Source organism: Dermacentor silvarum, chromosome 3 (assembly GCF_013339745.2).
Source record: "Dermacentor silvarum isolate Dsil-2018 chromosome 3, BIME_Dsil_1.4, whole genome shotgun sequence".
Classification (NCBI taxonomy): domain Eukaryota; kingdom Metazoa; phylum Arthropoda; class Arachnida; order Ixodida; family Ixodidae; genus Dermacentor; species Dermacentor silvarum.
The window spans coordinates 234,744,729-234,768,377 of record NC_051156.1 but is presented as its reverse complement, the minus strand read 5'-3'; the positions used below and the strand labels follow the sequence as shown (position 1 = coordinate 234,768,377).

At 49.5% G+C, this 23,649-nt stretch overlaps 1 protein-coding gene across 3 annotated transcripts in view; it reads right to left on the bottom strand.

Annotated features, from left to right (window-relative positions):
- LOC119446886 (BICD family-like cargo adapter 1) overlaps positions 1–23,649 on the bottom strand; it is a 177,228-nt gene that overhangs the window by 31,688 nt on the left and 121,891 nt on the right. For 2 of the 3 annotated variants that reach the window (XM_037711466.2, XM_037711467.2), the window contains exons 2-3: positions 12,083–12,415; positions 2,476–2,622 (exon numbers count right to left, since the gene is read on the bottom strand). In XM_037711466.2, the coding sequence (XP_037567394.1) occupies positions 2,476–2,622; positions 12,083–12,415 (480 nt within the window). Of the gene's footprint in view, positions 1–2,475; positions 2,623–12,082; positions 12,416–14,592; positions 14,761–23,649 lie in introns of those variants that run through there. The other variant, XM_037711469.2, reaches the window with a different exon arrangement.

Below are 23,649 nucleotides of genomic sequence, written 5' to 3'. Positions count from 1 at the left end.
GAGACGTGAAGATCAGTAGGTTAACTCATTTTCTTCTCTCCGTGTCGCAGGTGCGCACGGGAATTAAGCTCGCAATCCACTCGAGTGTCGAATCCACAGCGCGCAATTGGAGTCAGCACCTTCACCGTCCAGCGGCACTTACACGCTGCGCAGATTCGTTACATGACGCGCAGGCCAACGCAGTGAAGCGAGTCGCTACGCCGCGCGAACCGTCAATTAGCTCTGCGCGCGCTCCGAGGGTCGTGCGAGAAGCAGCAGCAAACAAGCGGGGGGGAAACGCAAAGCGTATACGCGCAAAAGAGGCGTGAAAATCGCTCCTGTCAACGCGGGCTCGCGTTCCTTCGACGCATCACCGTTCGCGCCGAGGCGGAATTTTAAACGCACCGCCGCTGCGCGCAACCGCAATCACGAGGAAACATTAGTCGGCAGAGCGAAGCGCTCTCCCTGTAAAATCGAAAGAAACGAAAAAAAAAAAAGAAAGGAAAGAGAAAGAAGCAAGAAAAAAAGAAGAGAAACAAACACGCTTCCGGCTTTCTCCTCTTGGACGGGTACGTCGTCCCCATGCGCGCTTGTAGCGGAAGTGTATAAATGAGGCGGACACTTCCTCCTAATTGTCCCCGCGCGCGCTCGCGTAACGGCTGGCCGGCAATTTTATTTTTTTCCGCGTCGCCTTCACCCCTGCCCCACATATTTCCCGAGATTATTACGCCTCGCGCGTCTCTTCCCTACACCTCCTCCTTTTTCTCGTGAGTGTCAGTCCAGCGTCATACAGTCAAGCATTCCGTGCTATCTGAAAATAAAGAGCAACGGTGAGGCTGCAGGAGGAAGGGCGGACGGTGTTGCGTGACTCGGCCGATGCCCGAAGTCCGCCGCCGGCCGGTCGACGCCTTCGCATTGTTCTCCGCTCCAACTCGTGTCGCCAAAAACACAGGCGCGCGTGTGTGTTTCTTTCGCTCACGTATAATAACGAGCCACACGCTTCCGAAACATTCGTGATCGACAGCGTTCACGCCCCCGGTCGGAAGCGAAGGGTGCGGAAGCGGCGTGTAGGAGTATATAGGAGCAAGCACTATACATATACACCGAATCCCACATAGACAGCGTGCTTCCACTCGCATAGCGCACACCGAGAGTATATATCGAGGGCCCCGCTGATTGGACGCTTGTATAAGCCGCGTATACGGTGCCTGGCTCTGCAGCGGAAGTTAACCCTTACGTCCTCGAATACGGGCACTTACGCGAGGCGTCTCAATATATAGCCCTTCCGCTTTGTTCATTCGCGCGTCTATATTCTGTTTCGAAACAATGTCGCAATATAAGAGTGACAGCTATAGGAGACGTGCTCCGGTGATCGCGACTGCGCTCGAGACTGTGCGTGTACGTGAGCGAACGTTGAAAGACGGCTGACAAGTGACGTGGAGAGACAGCTGACGAGTGCATTCATACTAGACCCGTACTGCTGATTGACTAACCCCAGCCGTGATTTCCCTCGACCACAATTTCCTTCTTGAATGGAAGTTCCAAAACACAAATCTAACAGTATACTATATGGAGCGGAGAGATTTTCACCGACTCGTATCAGCGTGCCAGCGACAGACGTTATCCCTTATTATATCACCTTTTTTTTTCTATATCCAGAAGGCATGGAGTGCCAGCTACGCCAAGCGCATGCGCCTTTCAATCATAGCTAGGCAGTAGTGATCCATGCACGAGAAGTCGATAGAGTCATGGAGTTTCCAATAAAAAGTCACTAGAGGCAACTCCAGCGATAGTGTCTATGGGAAGTGCAAGCATGGAGGTTGAGCCAAGATGGGGAAGATGGGTGTACAGTGCATGGATTTGGATAGACTTCGTCTTTCTGGCTTCAAACGGCTTTGTACTTTGCAAATTGGTCATCTTCGACAAAACATTGCGTCTGAAATGCCGCAATTGGCACTGGTTACGCGTGTGCGTAGAGTTTTATTGCCTTCCGAGTTAAGCAAAAATACAAAATTGCTTCGAATTTCGGGCCAATCAATAAAGGCAGATAAAGCATAGTTTAAAAAAATGTGGCAAGAACGTTTGAAGTTACGAAGATCAGACAAATTCATGTACAGTCGAGAGCAAAAGTCTAGAAACCACGGCATCCGCAAAAAAAGTAATAATAAATAAATAAATAAAGTAAAAAAATAATAATTTCTTCTAGCACAGCCGTGCAGCGCGAAATTGCATTAATCCATAACGCGGGTCAAACAGGCGCAGGTAGGCAGTACCAATTAATTCAGCCTCCATTCCTAGGCTGCAAAGAAAGAAAGATTTTCAGCGACACCTCTGGTCCCCTTACTTTTGCTCTCGACTGTACTAATCGCCATCCCCATGGTGCTTCAACGATCGCAGCGCCACATTTCCCTCCAGTGGATTTAGTAGCAAGCTTTATATATGGAATCGCCGAAGATACCCAATAGAGGGAGAAAAAGCGTCGTGCGTGCAACCCACCTGCGTCTCGTACTCGTGCCTCTGCTTCTCCAGCAGCAGTATGCGGTCCCCGGACTCCTCGAGGGACAGGCTCAGGCTCTCGCGCTCGTCAACCAGTGCCGAGATGCGCCGCTCCAGCTCGGCCTTGCGCTCCGACAGAAGCGTAATCTGTATGAGGAGGGGGGAGTGACGGACAGAATAAGTGCGTGATGCATCATACGTGGAACAAAAACATACAACGGGGTTATAATGAAAAAAAAAATGTAGTTCCAATCCTGCTCAAATCCTGGGATTTGCGTAGTTCAAATCCAGCGCTAACGCAACTCCACTAACGTGAAACCTGGGGAAGTGCGAAGCAGTGATGCGCCGGTGTTTCCCTTACGGTATTCTTGTGCTATTCTTGCACAAGTGAGGAGGAATCGAAAGCTTGTGGGGTGGTGGCGCCCTCTCTCGCGCTGCGCTGGTACCAGACTGGCGTTTCGAAAGCGATTTTCACGAGTTTCGGCTAATTAATGCGCTTAATGCTTGACTATATATTCCTGTCTTTTAAATTATTCTGAATCACGTTAGCTTATTCTGAACCGGTTTTGATCAATTCCGCACTTACTTTTGACCCTGTTTTTGCGCGTGACCACGACGGCATGACATCACATTAGACGCCCGACCGCCCGGACCCCTGAAGAGCTTCGCACTCAAAAGACGTCCATCTAACGATTCCGCAGACTGCGCGCAGCTAGGGATGGGGGATCGCCGTTCGTTTATTCGTGGCACCGGTCATGCGACGGTGTCCTGAATGACCAGACATGTCGGTCGTTACAGACAGACCGCCAGCTGTGAAAATCGGTGCATGTATTGTAGCTGTGCGTGCAGCGATCATGTGTCGGCTCATTCGGTATCCAATTGTGGCGACGCAGTTGTTGCATCGCGGTCGGTCAATAATGACTGAATTCCTTTATTAGCTTGTTATTACCGCAAATTGTATCAAATATGTCAGTCTTTAACAGCATCACTCGCCTTCCTGCTCTTAATAAATGACGCAGTTACATCCCACTGTTTCAAATCGGTTCTCTTTGATCGTCTCTGGTAATGATGCAGTAAGTTCGCAAGCGTGCACGAAAACCACGTGTTTTTGTTTTCTTCATCATCGTAAACAACATTTTTAATCAACACATTTACACACAGCATTTCAACAGAATGGATAAACCACAGACGAAAGCCGCTTTCGGCACGACGCGTACGCCCTGTCGCAGCGTAGCTTCCCTGTGCATCAGATATCCTCCTGCTTAACTCCTAACGCATTCGGTTGCGATTTACGATTGACTTTATGGTTCCGACAGACATGACTCGCTACGTAACACGCGTTCACTCTGCCAGACATGCTTTCGACGAACCCCATTTGTAGCACCAATGCTGCTTGGTGCTGGAGCGATCATCCTCTGTGAAAAGCTTGCTGCATGCCAACCGCACGCACCTTTGCGAAGAATTCTGGAGGTGGTGGCAGGATTCCTACAATAAGGGCGGAATAATAATAATAAAGAAAAGACAGCTCGTGCACCGCGTCGTCGATGCACGCTACATAACTGCTAGTGGTGAAAGTTAATCCGGAGTTTTCCACTATGCCACCCTTCATCCCACATGAGTTTTAAAAAAAATTATGGGTTTTACGTGCCAAAACCACGATCTGATTATGAGGCACGCCGTAGTGGGGGACTCCGGAAATTTGGACCACCAGGGCTTCTTTCACGTGCACCTAAATCTAAATACACGGGTGTTTTCGCATTTCGCCCCCATCGAAATGCGGCCGCCCGTGGCCGGGATACGATCCCGCGATCCTCGTGCTCAGCAGCCCAACACCATAGCCACTGAGCAACCACGGCGGGTATAAGTTTTTTCGGGATGCAAAGATTGAACGATCGATCGATCGATCAATCAATCAATCAATCAATTTATTACGTGCAAGCACACACAATTTGTGATGGTACATTCGGTAGAGCGCCAGACTCGGAATCGAGATTTCCAACGTTGGATCCGAGCAAATGCATGCACCGCTCATTAGTTATCGCTTATAACGTCACTTTGCGTTGCTATGGTAACCTTTTAACGTTGAGCAGCACATAAACGCTCGAAATCTACTGGAACATCCCATATAAAAAATTTAGGTAGTTACAGAAGCGAGCTTCTCCCCGCAAGGCGTCTTATAGAGGGAAAGCCAGCTTTAAAGGCGTCTGTTACGAACGTTCGGACACCTTTGAAACCGACTCGACGTTCGCAAGAAAAGAGCGAAAAGAATTGCGCAGAAACCATCAACGGTTGTCGTAGACGAAACTAAACTAAACTAAACGAACGAACCATTTTACTTGGCGAGTCCGACCAACGACCAACCACGAAAACGGCCGAAAGAGCCAAAGAAAGATGTTCGCTTTAAAAACGCGACGCTACCAATAAGTTTTAAGCTCATCACGCAGAAACAAGATTATATAAACTAGCGTTAGCTTCTCGCCCTTACTTTCTCCGCTATCTCTTCTCCAACTCTCGCGCGCACAACACTTATCATATCAAAGCATGAGTTAGAAGAGCATTCCCTTCGGACCCTTCCGTCTGTTTCGGAGGGTGGGCTTTTGCTTGAGAGAGAGAACACAAACGATGGCGCTTACTCGGTTGTCAGCTCGCCCCGTTAATCACCAGCCAGCGAACGAAAATTACAACTAAAACTTGGCTGCTTGGCTCCTACCAGAGACACAGCGAACCGGTTGCGATGGAGGAACAATGGGACATAACGGCGCCTCAAACGGCAGAGAGCGGCGTTATAGGAAACGTGGCTGGACCTGCGAGCAGCGCCGGTGTGCGCGTATTGCGCCAATTTCTTTGTAATCCGCCATAGTTTGCCGCGCCAACTGGCATAGCACCGCTACCTGTTGTTGCTTTTATTTTCCTTTCGGGTGAAATAAACATCTGAACTTTAGGACTTAATCCCTGCCGGAGACCTTGAGATTTGTAACCACCTCATCGAGAGGGTAAAGGTGGTTGGGTGGCCCAAAAACCATTGGGTTCTACCTCCGGCCCCCGTGATAAACCTAATTCATTTTTATTTTTGCTTAATATTTCACCTTTCTCTAAAAGAGTGAAGAAAAACATTTCCCGTCCGAGTTGCCGTCCCGCACTCAAATACAAACTTGTAGACGCCGGGCCAACCTTAGTGGCCTCACTTCTGTTTGCTATCGGTCCACTAAGAACACAAGACACAATGTGCGGTCACACCGCCGCCATGAAAATACAAAGCAGGAGCTGGTTAAACCGACAGCACATAATTATTACAGTTTGCCATTCATGTTAGGTAACTGCATTCACGCTCTATCTGCATACTAAAGGAGAATGTGGTCGTTACATCGCTTCCGCGCGGCGGGTCGATTGCCGCCGACTCGACCTCTTGGCCGTTCCGTGCGCGACCATCGAGGTCAGCGGCCAGGTCAACCTGCAGCCAAGCCGCTGTCAAGGGTGTGTTTGTCTACGCATCGCTATCGGGAACGCACCGGCGGCTGCTCCGAAATAAAAAAAAAAAAGCGACTCGCTAAAGTGCACTGCTGTCATAGGCCAGCAGCGTCAGCGTGCGCCTCTGGAACCAGTAGCGATTCCGAAAAATACGGGTCAAAGGGAATCGCCGTGCGCAGGAACTCTACAAAAACGGCGACCGATCCGTCTCCGCGGGTTTTACGGACGCGTCACAAGACGCGTCGCGCGCGAGGACGATAAAAGCGACGGAGTCCACGGTCACTTCCGTATGTCACGCGGAACGCACACACAGAGTCCGTGTGTACTGAAAATATACTGCGACGATGGAAGAGTCCAGTTATAGAAAACAAGGCCTGCATGCCGACGAAGAGGCATGTGTTGCGGAGAGTCTTTATACACGCATCGCTGGGCGGGTAAAACGGCTTCGAGAAGGCTCGCGGGCTGCGCGGTGAGACAGGGCGATTCGCTGACCGTTTGCCACCCGCTGGCCTCGCGTTCCTGCAATGACTGATGCCGCTATATGGGATAGCCAGAACAAGAACACAAGCAAGCAGACGCACAGACAAGCAGACCCGTTCGGCATCCCGGATATATGGCCTTAAAGAGTCTCCAAATGGATCGATGCCGCCGAATAAGAGTCTTCCGTGTTGGCAAACAGGAACCATACGAAATTCGCGACAAACTAAGGGCTCGAAGAAACCACAACAATAACGGCTGCGGTTTTTGACCATGCATTGGAGTAATCGAGGGCAGAACGGGAGATACTGCCAAGCGTGTTATCTGCTGGCGGTTGGGCTTATATACTAGCTATAGCAGGCGACAACGCAGGCAAATTGTCGAACAGGAAGCAACGCTTTGTGGCTGTGTGCACACCGCAATTACTGCCGCGACAGCTTTGGCGGGAGGCTCGGCATCCATGACGTCTTCCGCAGTGATGGCACTGACGCGGAACTTCGAGCCACGGCTTCAATTCGGAATTCCGCACTGTGCCCACAGGCCGCGTAATACTGAATATGCGCTTCCTCTCGTCACGTCACTGATGTTAATCAACATTACGCTCGGTCAATACTCGGGAGTACCTAGTTGTGGTGCCTTTCTTTCAAGTCACTTAGTACTGCTTTTAACGTAGGCAAGACTAAGTGCCGTAATTGCTTGTGATTTAGAAGGAAGTACCTTCTCGATGATACTAACGAAAACTCGTTGAAACTCGGCAGACGTTCTGAAATATATATATATAATGCTGCCCACTGAGTTACGATGTTGCTTTGCGGTGAAGTCGACAAATTGTGTAAGGGGCAATGTCCAAAATTCCTGGACTTGATAAATAAATAAATAAATAAATAAATAAATAAATAAATAAATAAATAAATAAATAAATAAATAAATAAATAAATAAATAAATAAATAAATAAATAAATCTCACATAGACAAGAGAGCCTCATCCTTCCATCCACCGCGGTAGCTTAATGTTGCACTGCTGAGCTAGAGGTCGATGGTTCGGCCCTGGCCGTAGCTTCCGCATTTCGATGAGGAGTGAAATGCAAAAATGCTTCAGTACTTCAGATCGTTAAAGAGTACCAAGTGGTCAAAATGATTCGGGAGTCCGCCAAAATGGCGAACCTAACAATCAGACCGTTATTTGGGCACGTAAAACTTCAGAATTATTTGTTTTTGCAGGCTTATTATTTTCGTGGTCGTCTTTTTCACGCAAGTACATATATATATATATATATATATATATATATATATATATATACCTACGTATTGTCATGCCACGACCAGCCCAGAAACGTGTTCTCGAGAGAGGGAGGGAGATAGTTTGTGTGCGAGTGAATCCTTTGTACACAGCATAGAGGTTCTCGGCGTTTTAGAGTAACGCTGGCGCATGCATACGTTCGTATTCTTCGTACGACTGTTATTGCCCCAGGTCGCAAAAACAATGACTGCAAGGTCGCGTCCTCCAGAAAAAAAAAAAAAAAAGTCCGCAACTGCATGCGCGCCTGCTCTCGATCTACAAGGAAAAGTGAGGCATCGACTTACACAGACCACACAGCAACGAAACCCTCACGCAGACGCGTGCTGTTGCTCGGCACGGCGTCCCCTGGAGACGCTGCATGCGAGGTTGTCGCGCAATTGTTTCAACGCGTTTTCAGTCAAGTGTGTCACCGGCACAGACTTGTTGCGCATGGTGTTTTCTATGTCTTTCTTTGTTTTTACGAAACATTGCCAGGCGCTAACGAATGAGAGCCGACACTTTCTAATAAGGACGCATCTCATGCGTGTAGGCGACCACGTGGCCGCCACCGCTTCGGTATATATATACGGCCGGTGTTGCCGGAATGTTCCTTTCTTCGGCGTGACGCGTGCGAGATAAAACAAGCCCGAACATGACGTCATCAGCACTGTGGCTGGGACCGTATCGCGGAGTTGCACGTGCGGAACGCGAGGTGCATAAGTACATACGCGAATGCAAGGGTGAGAGAGGTCATGGACCTCGTCCCAGGATCAGAGAAGGGTCTTCGGCACCGCGCGACATCACTACACACCTTTCGTATGGCTTTGGATACGTATAAAGCCCCCAGGCTAAGGGCCTGAATTTCATCGTTAGCGGTGAGATAAAACGCGGACTTTGTAAAGAGACGTGGCATCGAGACTCGACTTACAAACGTTCTTAAAGGGCAGCCGCGGGCGATTGGTCACGGTTCGACTTAAATGCACGTTAAAGAAAGCTAGCCAAGATTAATCTCGGCGTGCCTCATATAATCAGGTCGTCGGTTCTAGCACGTAAAGCCCCCGGCATTTAATTTAAACTCTTGCGTAGCTTGTAGCTTTTTCTCAAGGGTAGCTTGTAACAAGCGACAGCGATACAAGCAACGCAGGCGACATGAACGATAGCTTGTTTACAAGCATCGTTACCTTTTTCTCCCCGTTTAGAGCAATCATTCACTCACAACAGCTGACACCACGTTTTGCGCTCTATATACGGCGCAGAGTATACACAGGGCATAGCTGAAGCCATATCTTAGCGACCCCGAAAGCAAATAACTTGAGAAATGTTCGAAACTCAAACGCAAGGAAACCGCGCGGGCGTGCTGACTACGCATTTAAGCGTTCAACGATCTTGCTGCGCAATCTTAACGACCGGCAAGCCTGCGAAACGAGCGACTCGACCAAAATGCGACGGGGGCTTAAAAGTTTTATGCGACACACAGCTGGGTTTTGCTTTTGCATATTCGGCAACCCAAATGTGCATTGGCCTCGGTAATTTTTCAGTGAAAGCCGCTGCTTTACGCGAAAAAAAAAAAACAAAAAAGAACCTTAGAGTATTGCTTTCCTCATGAATTATGACTGCTGCATGGTATTAAAGCGATCAACCCACGCTCTTGTTACCGTTTCGCTATTCAAATGATGACACGTAATAAGAAGAAACAAGAAAGAAGAGCAGCAAAGAAAAAAAATAAATTATGGGGTTTTACGTGCCAAAACTACGATCTGATTATGAAGCACGCCGTAGTGGGGGACTCCGGAATAATTTGGACCACCTGGGGTTCTTTAACGTGCACCTAAATACACGGGCTCTTTCACATTTCGCCCCCATCGAAATGCGACCGCCGTGGCCGGGATTCGATCCCGCGACCTCGTGCTTAGCAGCCCAACGCAACAGCCACTAAGCAACCACGGCAGGTTGCTGGACAGCCGCCGTTCTTCTATTGATGGTCGAGCGTCAGATCAGCTATACGCGAATTGCCCCGACATCGCTAGAAGTACGCAAGTGATTCAGGGAGCGATTGGATTTTTTCCACATATCTCGCCGTTCCGATGGGGGACGGTCGAGGCATTACATTTAAACAGTTGGGGATGCGGAAGGCACTCAGAGCAATCCATGTGTTTTCTTTTTTTTTTTCCTTTTTTTTAAATACATATATAACGTCACAGTCAGAGCACGGAGGCAATTCTGTAACCGTTTGGACCTGTCGGTTTAGTCGCACTCCTTATAAGACCGTTCAGGGACACGAGGCAGTAAACATGCAGCAATAAACAGAGGGTTGGGGCAAATGGCAGCCAAATACCTAATTCGCGATATAAATTGTTAAATGTAGTATGCACTGCAAAGTGAAATATTTTGTACTCTTATAAACTATCTTTCCCTTCTTTCTTTCTTTTCTTTTTTCTTAAGGATCGATATGGATTGTTTTAGTCATAACGCTGTCTTCGTTAGTATTTAGAGTGCACCGCGTAATCGATGCATCAGAGATACACACACATGCGTGCATACAAAAAGAAAAAAAAACTTGGAGGTCGCTTAAGTTTCGCCTTTAAGAGTGGAACGCGATAACATTCAAATATCCCTGAATGCTTGTCAGGTTTCCCAGCAACTGCAGCTTTCTTTTTTCTGCACCTTAATTCGCCTCTGCGTCCTGCTGCCGAGGAGGTGAGCGCCACCTGGATGGTGTTTTTGCAAGGAACACCGACTGTTAAGCGCCGCTGTACGAGTTGTAGAAATGCTGGAAAAGGGGTTTGAGTTTCCGCGTAACAGAATTATGTTTTCTCGTATATTGAAACTACAATCTCACGTTATCATGTCTGTAGGTTGCGGTTAAGTCGTACTTTACGATTTTTCTGACGCGTTTCGATTAGTTCACCAGCGCCTCTGATTCACCAGCGTGGTTCGAGATGTTTTTCTTGGCCGCGGATGCCAACGCCGAATGTTCTGCGACAGAGGGCCCTTAATTAACGGTGTCGCATTAAAAAGGGGGAGGGGGGGGGGGGCGAAAGGTCACTTTTAATTTCACTTTGCCATTACAAAGGCAGCACTGCAAGTATGCGTCGAGTATGGCTGAGTATGAGCAGGCATGAGTGGATTCTCCAACTTCTCACGGGTCGAATAGTCTCACGCGTCCGCGTTTTCGCGTGCGTCTCACGTGCAAGGGAGCGTTTAAGCCCGCGCTCGCCTACACCGAAAACGCTTTAAGAGGGACAAAAAAGCTAATTATCGTTGAAAATTACGCCTTTTTAATTGCCACGCAATGAGGGTGGTCTGCGCGTGATATGCCCTGCGACGTTCTACACAGTGCATTGTCTGAAACGTGCTGAGAATGGTTTTGAACTACTCGTTCTTGTTTTGTTTTCACACGCTTCTTAAAACTGGATAGACGAGGAATTTCACGTGGGCCGTGTATACGCGCGAAAAGAGTTTACCGACCTATTCTGGCCTCCGCGAGAGGTGCGCGGGAGGGTCGTACGTGGGACGGTGGGGAGTGTCGACGCGCGTGCATGACGGCAGCGGAGAAATTGTTCGCGCGTTTAAATGCGTGGTTCGCGCCGGCGACAGAACGCGAAGGAATTCGCGAAGAGTTTGCGGAACTCCATGCCAACTGGCACATGCACCGCAGACATATATACACCACCAGACAGACCTCGCGCATGTCACTTGGGGTATACTTTAACATCCCGTTCTTGGCTCCGCTAAGGCCCTCGTGAAAACCAAGTTTTGCACCCTAACTCATACTATATACCCTTACTGCTATAATGTTTCGAATGCTATAACACTGAAGGGTTCGCTGCAACTGACGGTCCTTGTGTAGATGACCGTTTGCAGACAAAAAGTTTCGCACTAAATCTGAGCCGGCGCCAAAAGAGGGAAACACGTTTGGTGCTCCAGTTTGTCCCTCTCTTTATAACAATATGAGTGGATTCAAAGGCTGGAACGCGAACAGCAACGAACGTCTTTTACGCTGAACTACACGGAAATACGGCGCGTAATCGCTCAGTGGCCGCTTTTTAAGCATGCAGTAGAACCAAATGTACGTTCAGAAATATGAATTAAGCTCATGCTTTGTTACAAATGCAGGTTAAGCTGGAAAGCGGAACCACGCATCGGAGTATAGTTTCGGAATTGCTCGCGTTTGAACTTATGAGACCAGTATACTGCACATCCCGCATTACTGCGACTCTTTTATATATCCATCCACTTTTAACGAAATACCTCTTATAGCGAAGTGAACTCCCTGTCCCCGGTATAACTCCGTTGTATATATGATACGCACTATACGATACGACTGTATACAGGGTAACCGTCTAATCGCGAGCAATATAAGTTATGTTCGCCCACACGTACCTCGTCCCGCAGTCCCTGCAGCTGTGCCACGTGGTCGTCCAGGCTGGAGCGTCGCAGCGACAGCTGCTGCCGCAGGCTGCGGTACTGTCCCGCAGCCTGGTCCTCGGCCCTGCGCGCCGCCTTGAGCTCCTGCGCGAGCCGCTGGTTCTGGTCGCTCATCTCGTGCACGAGCGCGCCGCGCTCTTTCTCGAGCGCCCGCAGCAGCTCCTGCTGGTCGGCCAGCTGCTGCCTGGCCTGCGCCAGGTCGGCCTGCAGCTCGGCCAGCCGGCTGTCGCTCTCGCCCGACAGGGACTCCAGCTTGCGGCGCAGGGCGTGCTTCTCCTGCTCCAGCACCTGCGGGACACGGGACAAGGACCACGGTCAGCATCACGCGCCATAGAGTACGAGCATGCGCATGCAGTCTTGCGCTATATAACTGTATATACATGTAGATGTTCTGAACGTGCACAGTGCACGACGAATCACAGGATACTCATCCTGCGCAGTCACGGAGAAATTAAAACGAAAAGAAAATATGAAGTTGGTTACAAATACGGCTGCGATTGCATGGGGACGGTGTCTGTTATATAACGCGCTGGATAAACGCGCCGTTTTGCACGAAACTATAACAACGACTCTGAAACTGGACGGAACACACACCACACAGTGGTCCGTGCGGTGTGTTTTCCACATCGTTTCGAAACTGTTCTTGCTTTTGTACAAAACGGTGCGTTTGCGAACACGCTTCTTTGAAGTACTCCTTAACTTCGGTTCAGCAAATTCGATGGGACCCGAGAGTCATTTCACTAAATCGAGAACTTCGTTAAATCAAAGACCCTTAAAACACTCATACAAACAACATGTTAAAAGGTTATAGAATTTATTTATTTATTTAAAAGAAATGTAACTATTGCCTGTATGCGTAGTTATTGTAGAAAACGAGCCAGTTAGAGCGCCTTGCATGTGTTCCTTCATGTGAGCGGCAAACCTCCTTAACAGGCCAATTAGCGTTGTCACCGGAACTGAAATAAGGCATACCCATATTTTCTCCGTTTGATGTTAGAGTTCAGCGGAAATCCGCTAGGTGGAGATAAGTAATTAAAGGGGAAACTGAGACATCCACCCAAATGTAGCAATTTGCTACAATGGAAACCCAACTGGAACCCGGTTGGGTTTCCATTGTAGCAAATTGCTACATTTGGGTAGATGTCTCAGTTTCCCTTTAACCATATTTTCTCCATATATTTTACCCATATTTTCCTTCAAAGCTTCGTTAAATCGGGCGAGACGTTGAGTCCACTTTGTTTATTCGAGGTTTCCGACAGAGTCAGTTCCATGAATATGCGTCGGGGAATAGAAAGCATGCACTTCGTCAAATCGAAAATTCTGCAAAACCTGCTAACGTTAAATCGAGGCTTCACTATATATGGTTCTCCACTACAGGAATTTAAATTTATGTTCCAACTCAACGACAGAGTATTCATACCTTCGATTGACCTTTAATGTGTTTTGTTATTGTTGTTAATTCCATTTTTAACGCTGTTGATTAAGCCTTTTCTCGTCCTTCACCGACTCTCATAGGCAACTCACTATCATAACCGATACGCGTCTCGCTGTCAACTCACTATCATGAACGATCACCACAACGATGCTGTTGTCACTGATTTCTCCCTAGAAGTGGTAAGTTCGAGCACACACAGATCAACTGAGATACCGATTCCTCTATCTGTAGATAAGCTAAGCACAACTACAAAGAAAGAGGCGGAGAAAGCAGGATATAAAAACGTACTAAATGAACGTCCAACTACCAGCCGGCTCCGCATAGACAAGAACGATTTTAATTTTCGCTAAGATATAGATCACGTAACAGAAAAACAATAAACAAAGCGATGTGCATAAACACCATGCGCCACTTTGCGGCCAAGTGATTTATACACAGCGTACAACACAAAGACAAATAAAAATTTATTTCCATTGTCACTCTTTACAAAAGTACAACAGCCCTGAAGCAGAATGAGTATATACAGTACACCTGTGCAAGATAAACACTTGCACAACGCTTAACACACTAATCTAGCTGTGTGGGTGAAATTAAAGCAGAAGAAAAACATTTGTGTTTGGCACAAATCACTATCCGTATACACTAGGATGGGAATGCTTCACTTTTTGGCTGGTTTCTCGCCATAAGCGCCAGTGCCGTGGTGCACGTAAAACGATCCCAACACTGTACAGGTGTGACAGTTCTCCAAGTATTCTCGCTATCAAGGAAACAACACCGAAACGCGAGTTATATTCGCTTCAACACTGATTAATCCGATCACGCTAAGCACAATCACCACTGCACGTATGCATGGCCGTTATGACGCAGTGGTAAAGCCGGCCGTTGTCAATAAGCACGCAGCACATAACCCGCGTACGAGCGTCAGTGAAACCAAAGCGTAGCCGAGCCGCTGCTAGGATATCGAGGGACATCGTGCTACGTTTGTAGGAAAGTTTAAGGAACCTGGGACAATGAACACTTCAGTGTGTACCTCAAGTTCCTCGAGTAGTCGGCCATCGAGGCCGCGCCGTGTCCGGGAGAGGGCATCCTTCCGACCGGTGTTGCACAATGCGTCGTCACAAAGCGAACGTAAAACAGGCTCCGGACATCCGCGCAGGTCGCACTCCTCCGGACTGCCGTCCATGGCGAACGCGAGAAATACGGCCAGCGGAGAGTGCGAACGAGAAAGTTCGAGAGCGAGAGGGACGACTTGCCGCAAGGCCGATACACCGCGGAGATTAGGGCCTCGGGATAATGGCAAAAGGTCGGGGGTGTGGCTAAAGCGGCCATAAGCGATAGCGCGACATTATTGCCGCCGCGCCGTGAGCTGGCTATACAGACTATAGCGACATTCTTGGCAAGTATATAAGAAAACGTTGATCTGCATGCATGCTATATAGTCTGTATGCAAGTAGCGTCGCTTTATATGCGGCATAGCCAGCTGGCGCCACACAGTGCAGCGCGCAGTGCCTACGAAATGAGCTTTAAGAAGCTGGTTTGGACAGTCTCTCTCTCCCTTTCAACGTCTCAGAGACCAATCGGACGCGTATCGTGTCTACATAGGAAAACGCAAGCTTGCTGTCTTTATGGCAAGGAGACACTTTGCTTGCGGAAACATATGTCCAGAAGCGAGTATGGTTTATGTAGACATTTCGTACTAACCGTAAGCTTTTAAATCATTCGCTAGGTGTGGTTAATTGGGTCGTCGTTGTCTCATATGGAGCCAGAGGACGTCAGTATCAGGTGAACTCACCCTCAGATATGCCCGTTCCCGACCTCTGCGTTCCAGGAGCCGCCTTTTATAACGAAAAATTAAGTACGGATAAAGACACGGAGATCGCCAGCTGTAAGCCTCCAATGTGGGACGGGCCTATGTGCCAGGGTAAAAACACGTGCATACGATCGACAGCAACTGTCCGTTGTGCGTAGGTTATACATATACAAAACAGTTGGAAGTAAGCGCAAATCCCCAGCGCCAGCTACATACTCCTCGACTTACCGCGGCCACCTGCAGACACGCTCGACAGAGGCGCGGAACGTACTAGTCTACGTCGGCGTATTAAGAACGACATCGCGCATACGAGGCCCGTCTTCCCATATAGACCTCCGCAAAGCCTCTTGTCATAAGCGTCAGAAAGGAACGTCCATCACACGCAGAGAGACCCAAATCTCCACACTGCATGCGAAGCAGCCAGCAGCCGTGCACGTCGGGATACGCTGCCGAGACTGGGGGTATATGCCAGTGTGTCACGCTGGTGCATGCGTCCTCACAATCTCGCACGAGAAGAAAATACTCGAGACAGCTAGGTGCGGCTAGACTTATGCAAAACCAACTATGCCCGAGCCAACGAAAGAGCTCTGGACTGGCGCGTGTCACGACTATCCCGGCATGCATACCGACGTTAGAGCTGCGGCTATAGCGCACGGAACGGACACTCGTATTTACCTGATGCGCGATATACGATGTGACAAGGCACGCCTGTAATCATTATTCTAACTGCCTTTCCAATTCAGCCACCAGTGGCCGACGCTTATACAAGTACTGAAGAACGAGCACTGCAGCGGAGGCATTCCACAGATAAGAGAGAGAGAATAAACTTTATGCAAAAGAGCACACGAGAAATAGAGGTATAAATACATATTTATAGCTCTCGAATGCTGACAGTATATACCCACAGGTGCTCCTTCTCGAAGTGCACCATTTTCGCCGGGCGTTTTATTTCGCGCAATCGCCAAATCCGTGCGTGATTCAAGTCGCGCAAAAGAAAAAAAAAAGATAAGACAGAAAAAAGCAATGACACTGCACGTTCAAGACTGGCTCCGTTGTATAGAGATATAAGCCCGCGCAGAGCCTTTGAAAGGAAAGATTAACGACACAGAAGAGACACCGCTTGTCTCCGTGAAGATTAACGGACAAGCCGAGCGACATGCATGGACGTCGGTCGCGGAGACCTAGCTGTCGGCCAAGGCGGACAATGGCACTTTGCAGTTATAGAGACAGCACAATCGAACCTTCACGGAGCAACGCCCATGGAGCGCGTTTGCCCCACCTACGACATGTATATACACACGGGCGCGGAGCGCGGTGCCAACAAGCGGTCACTCCTCGGCGCCTTGCACTCGAAGTCAAAGGGGTGTGGAGGAAACCAAAGCAGCATAAAAGAAGAGCCGCATGCCCGGCGGCGTGGTTCCAGCTGGACCGATGTTAACGGCGCCCTTGTATTCGCTCGCTGGCGGATAACGGTGCGCCGCGCGAGGTCCTTGAGAAAGACAAGTGAGACTACATATGTTCACCGCGCTTACGCATGCACGTGACCTTCGCTGGAAGGGAACGGAGCTCCGAACGCTTGAGCTGCAGACTGCCGCGGAAGGAAATCAGGTCGACACAATGGGGAGAGTGGCAGGGCTACGCCAAGAAGAGTTGGCCGCGCTAGTGGGTGCGGCGCGAACGAACCTGACCTGCATATCGGAGCCGTCTGTGTAATGACAATTAACACTTTTCACTTCCACCGCTACGACGGGTGTAAGATGAAGGCGCGGGTGTCTTTGTCGCACGGCAAGTTCAACTCTTCGTTGAAGTCGACACGCATCGAACAATTCGAGTGCGATCGAAGCCCGAAGCGTATATGCGAATGTTAGCAGGATCGAAGTCAACATTCCTTCGCCGAAGCGACGTGTAGCAGCGCACGATCTGCACTTGAGTTCGATGCTCATAACTCCAGCACGATTGAAGGTGTACTCGTGGAAGGAGCACCAGACCTGCCCGGGAAAGACGCAGGCATAGAAGAGGCCGTGATCTCAACTATATATACGGCAGGAGACGAGGCAACTTGACAACATATCTAGCCAACGTAGGATGCATTAAATGCACTGCAGATCGACATACGTCACTAAAGTTAAGATGCGAAGACACTGCGGCTTCTTCTTAGCGTGCCTTATATTGTTATACTGTCCGGCATTTCACAATACATCGTACGCAGAAAACGGTATGTGCGCTAAAATCTTTTACGGTAAGCAGCGAGCAAGCAAACATTTCTCTGACTAACTGATGTACTGGTAACGTTTAGGGCAAAGCTGACTACGAACGTTTCACTTCACTGATCACGTTCAACTGCCTTTTTGTTTTCCCCTCCGCCACTTAAGCTTGTCTCTCAGCCTTGACCCATCGAATCGTTGTTTCTGCTGCTCTGTTCTCTCTCTCTCTCTCTCGGGGGAAAAAAAGAGAGAAGAAAGAAAGAAAAAGGAAAAAGAAAAAAATGAACTCGACAACTTAACAAAAGTAACAGAGTCTGGAGACGAAATGCGCTGAAGAGTCTTTCGCGCGGCCACAGACACGGTCCTGAAACAAGAGCAAAGTTTGTCGTCGCCTAAACAAGCGAATTTTGCGGTAATTAACAAGGCGGGGAGTAAATTCAGCATTGTGCTACAGTCGCCGTTCCAAGTCGGGTGGCTGTATAGTTGCACGAGCTCGGAACAAGGCACCTCGTTGTATAGCAAAACACGACGTCGCTTGGTCCCACGTGTTTCGCCTTCAAAAGCGGTGCGCGTCCGTGAGTATCCAGAGGACGTGCCATACAGAACGGCGACGTCGCGAAACGGCTCAAGGAGACTGATGATCGCCGACTCCCCCGCTCCGTCATCCGGCGGCCTTTCCTTGGAACGCCACGACGTCGGGCAGTTCGTGCTCGCAGAATATTATTGATGAGGGCGACACGCTTTCCTCCTTTCCCTCGGCGCGAGCAAAACGAGGACTTTCGGCTGCTTCCTTGAGGGGAGAGGGGGGACGGTTGGAGAAAGGAGGTATCGCCTCTTACCCAACCCTCCCCCCCGTTGATCATCCAATCCCAACTCCGTTTCTCGCCGACTCACTCTACCGATCGCCCTGTTCCTTCTTTTACAGCTTCCTCGTCAACCGGTAATAACGAATAATCGCTATAACGGACGGAGCGCGGTCAGGCGCTGTCGGTAATCCCTTGTAAACGACAACCCAAATGACGGGACAGCTGCGGTCTTTCGTCTAATGGTCTTGCTCCGATAAACGTGATAGCCGCGGTAAAGAGGATAGGGATATACAAGTGGGTCAGGCTTGGCTCCCAAGGCCGCGCACGACAGATTGCATATAGGAGGCGCTTATATATGATTGCAGTGTAGCGTTCGCCTGTTCGCGAGCCACCGCCGCACACTGTGTGTACAACGCGGTTGTTTATACGTTACATCCCAAGTGCATGCGGAGGAGGCATGCACTCGCTATACCTATATACTCCGTTTTTAGGAACATCTACTCTTGGCACAGAAAGAGCGCTCCAGGAAGTGCACAGAGGGCCGGATCACAATACAGCAATTTGTGTTGGCAACACTGACAAAGTACATGCACGATAAACCCTTTCTGCGTTCTCGTAAAGGGATCAGAAGTATACAGAGACAGCCATGATGACGCTCTCGGCGTATAAGCTGGAGAAAATGAACGCTACTTAAATGTGTAACTTTAAGCGGTTATCCGTAAAGCGGTGTATTAGGGATCTTGCAAGTGTTGTGCATACGAAGCAGGATGCATGCACATCGCGTAACGCCGTTATACTTCAACGCAATACACATTACACGCCGAAAAAAAAAGCGGGCAGTTATTAAGGGCGGTTAGAGACGACGTCGACGAGTCGATTTATAGTTTTGCCAAAGGGTATATATACACACAATGCTTTGGGAACTTGGCAACGCATTCGCAATGACAATCTTTCAGTGTGGCGGGTGAAGAGACTTAAACAGCATCATGACGTCACGCGATGCCTTCTATAATTGAACTGCTCGACTAGCGCGCGCTACCTTGAGCCCCTCGATCCCACACAAACACACACACACACAAAAATAATGATAATAATAAATAAAAAGGCAGCAGCGAAGCAAGGTCCCGACCCGGCTTCTCGCGGGATTACTATCGTTCCAACTCAGATGTTTCGGTTCAAGCGCCGATGCGTTTTTGATACACTATATTCCCGCGGTGCACGACCTAATGGAAGAAGAATGGCGAGTCGTGACTCACTTTTTTTTTTTTCGGGACAACGCGCGGAGCGCTATTATAGCTTCTACACATACATATACTGAAGAACGCGCAGGCACCCGTAAATATACAGCGTGGACCGCTCGCTCGCCTCTTTTGTTATAAATAAGCGTCGCGCGGGCCACGCGTTGCGTGGCGTGTGGGTTCGGACACGTGAGCCATTTGTGGTGCGCCGTAAACGAGGATCGTCGCTGGACTGACCTCGAGTACGAGAGCGTGTGAATGAAGTCTACTGCGCGGTATCCTGCGTACAAGACTATATGAAGACGGATCGTTTACGGGCACAGCTCCGGAGTGTAATCGTGTCCCGTTCCCCTTGTTTTTACTACTATGCACTCGTGTGCAAGGCTATGTTTAGGTACAACTGTAATATAGTATATACCGTTGGCATCTCGCTCTTATATGGATGGTTCGTGCAGGCGGGGCTCCGAGAATATACCGGCCGCAGCAGTAAATGGATGCAGTAAGGGACGGCAGCGCTGTAAGGGCGTCGAGTAAAATGAGCCGTCGGGTGGTATAATGCTTCAGGCAGCTTTAATAAGCGTGCCGAGCTCCTGCCAATTATGCGGCGACCGAGTGACACTCAGAATACCGTTTCCACCACCGGTGAGCTATAGCTGCGCTTTCGCCAAAGTGTGCGTTCACCAATAACAAGAGTTGGTCGCCGATAGCGACAACACTGATAAAGAAATTTACATTTTTTTTCATTACTAATTCTACGTGGACGACGGGAAATTTCTATCTGCACGACGCTCGGCGGTGATTATAGCGGCCGCGAGCAGTCACGGCATTCGTGCGTTCTCGATACTGATCTTAATACTTGCGCGACCAATGCGGTAGAGAGGTGTGTTACAAGCGCGCTACATCCTAACACTGCGGATACAACCCACGAGCCGGTTAAGCCTCGTCTGGGGTACACCGCACAATGCGGCAGTATACTGTGGTGAATCGTATACTGATAAGCGGACGGGGCGAACCTGACACGTTAGGGTTCCTGCCAACGACGAATATGAAGTGCTTATCATGTTGGGTTGGTGCAGCCGGATATAGCGGATTGCAGAGAACGTGCACCCGAGGTGGAGCAGTATATGGCGCGCAGCTGATCGACCGGAAGCGGTGGTATATACGCGACGTCGTGCTGTGATTTTTTTTTTTTTTCATATGGCAATGTTTTCCTGCAGAGCACGACGTATATACGGACACTGTTGATCTCGCGCTCTCGGCGCAGATCGAATTAAGCTGTAGCGCTACACCGCGGGTGCCTCTGCACCGTCTGTTCCGAGCCCGTGGAGGGTGTCGTCCGCGCGACCTCGAACACGATGGCTCACACTGCCAGTGCCACACTATTGTGTAATTGTACATAAAATAGCGCGAACGACCGAACGAAAAAGAAAGATTCACGCACGCAAGAACTCCCCTGGGAGTTGTCTATAGTACGCGTAAGCATTGTGCCACTTGTTTATCTCCACCCTGCCCGGTGTCATTATCAGTGTTATGAAGCTTGATCCGACCAGTATAAACGACATCGCTGCGGCGATCCACGAACTGCTGCGGACGGCGGCGCAAGGCGAATTGATGAGCTAAGAAAAACTACTGCAAGTAGCGGCGCCAGTTGCGCCGATGACGTTCCGATCATTACAACCCGTCATCGCTCTTTGGCGCCTTATCCATCCGCGTCGAAGCATTATGAGCCGCGATCAACCGTACTCCGGCGGCGGCTGCGTAAGGTGCGGCCGCGCGGGCCTTATCTTGAAAGCGATCTGCGATGGGGACAGAGTGCTGATAGCTTCGAGCGCGCTGTGTTCTCGCCGCTTGGTTCGCGTTGGGCAGCACGAAGGTCAATTCGCTCACTGCTGCGGGCCCTATCTTGAAGGCGATCGTCTTGCGTGACGGGCGGACGGACGGACGGACGGGTTTCCTCGCGGGATAGGCATAAACTAGGCATAAGATAGGCATAAACTGTCAAATAGCGCCATCTTGCGTTCTGGCACAGTATGAGCACGTGGGGTACCTCTAGAAGGTGTTTCATTCACCAAACAGCTTATGCCAAAAGTCGCATCTCCTGCGGAGGCGCTGAATTGTACCGTATACGCGCGTAAAGAGCGACACCCAACGCAATGCACGCGTTTATACGGTACTCTCGCGGCCTACGCAGCCGTCATTCCACCATACTACGCATGCATATTTTTCCTTCGCAGCGAGAATCGCAGCATCCCTACCCCTCTCCCAACTTCTTTTTTCAAAGCCCTTAACGTGTTGGTGTCCCACATTATATTCTCATCGCGCCCTAACGCGGCCGAGGGTTCCCACACGTTGGCGGTGCGCACGAAACCTTCCCTGACGAGGCTCGTCCATCATGCCGCGCGTCACTCAATTCACAAAACGTGACTCGCACGCACGCTGCGCAAGTGTGCGTGTGTGTACACACGCGGTTTCCTATTGTGTGGGTACGTACCGCACTGCGGTGGCATCCGTACACGCTCAACGTTCGGCCCTCCTCTGCAGTGGACGTGCCTACGGCGTGCACGCGCCGTCAAGTGCCGACCACGCACGCAGACGCGATAGCGAAATAACAGAGCCCCTCGTTTTCATCCCATCCTATATGTTGTTCTCGCTGAACGTGATATCAAATAATATTGTTAGGAAACGGCAACTCACCCAGTTCGCCACTTTATCAAATAACAATCGGCTGCAATTTTAATTCACTACTCGTAGCGGTATTCGGAAAGTGAATGGCGCCGTAAATTCAATTAAAAAAGAAACGGCTTCGTCTGTATAGGGGGCGCAGATGCGCATCGCAAACTGGATGATGCAATGCTCTTCGTGTGATAAGGGCAATAAGGTAATTAGTTAAAAAGTTAATTAGTAAATGTTCGTTAATCAGTCGATTATGCATTTCAATTTTTTGCGCAAGTAATGTCCGCCTCTTCGAGTAGACCAACTCATGAACGAGAATTATGGTATCTGCCATAGGCAAACTTTAAACATTTCTGAAAGTGTTCGCCGAAGCACCCTGTATAGGGCCGCATAAAGAAAGCTCACGCGCTCTATAGATAGCGTCAGCGCTCACCAGCGGAACCTTCCGTCCTGTAGCGGCACTATCATAACCCGTAGGCTAACGCATACCCGTATATATAAAGCAATCTCAGTGCGAAGTTAGGCTACGCCTCTGAATTTCCCGTTTTTTGACAGTTTCACGTAAGGCACGTGGTTCCGGGGAAGGGGGGGGGGGGCAGAATTCCTTCCGCATTGCCATATCTGTGCAAGATCCCGTTGGCTGCTCACGTACTACGTACCTGTACACATACGACACGCAAGAACTGCGTGGACTCGCGTGCGCGCGATTCTTCAGCTGCAGGACACAAGCAGCGACGCGAGGGGAAAGAAAGTCTCGGGGCGCAAGTGCACGCGTGTCAAGAGCGTTTACTTCCTTCCGGTCCGAGGCTTCCTTCCGCAAAGAACAGTTGCGCGTGCTAAGAATGACGATGTGCACGAACGCCACGACGTACGTAGCCGGAGCTGGAGCCCTTGTCGCATCTTCCCTCGCGAGAAAGAAGCTCGACGGTCGCAAGAGAAAGAAGGCGCACCAGGCTGTGACAAAGCAAAAAAAGGTAGAAGCAGATTCCTTTAATACTTTTTCTACCAGTGTCAAAGGACTCTGACTGTCAAGACTCATACGTCGCGCCGGGAAGGAAGGGAGGAATAAGCAAATCATGCAGTAAAGACGACAAGGAGCAAACGGAACTGTTCGTCGACCACGAATGCGCTGGCGTGACGCGTAGGGAAGTGGTGGTCGACACTGACCGGATGCCCCATCCCCAACGACACTATACCCTTTCCAAGGGCCACATGTTTTGTCTCCCGCCATGGCCCTTTGAAGCGTCGAGCACTGCGTACGCCTAACAGTGACGCGTCGCGTCTTATGACGAGATTTAACGAGCGTAACGATCATTATGTATAATGAGAAAACACCACCTGAAAGATATTTGCCTC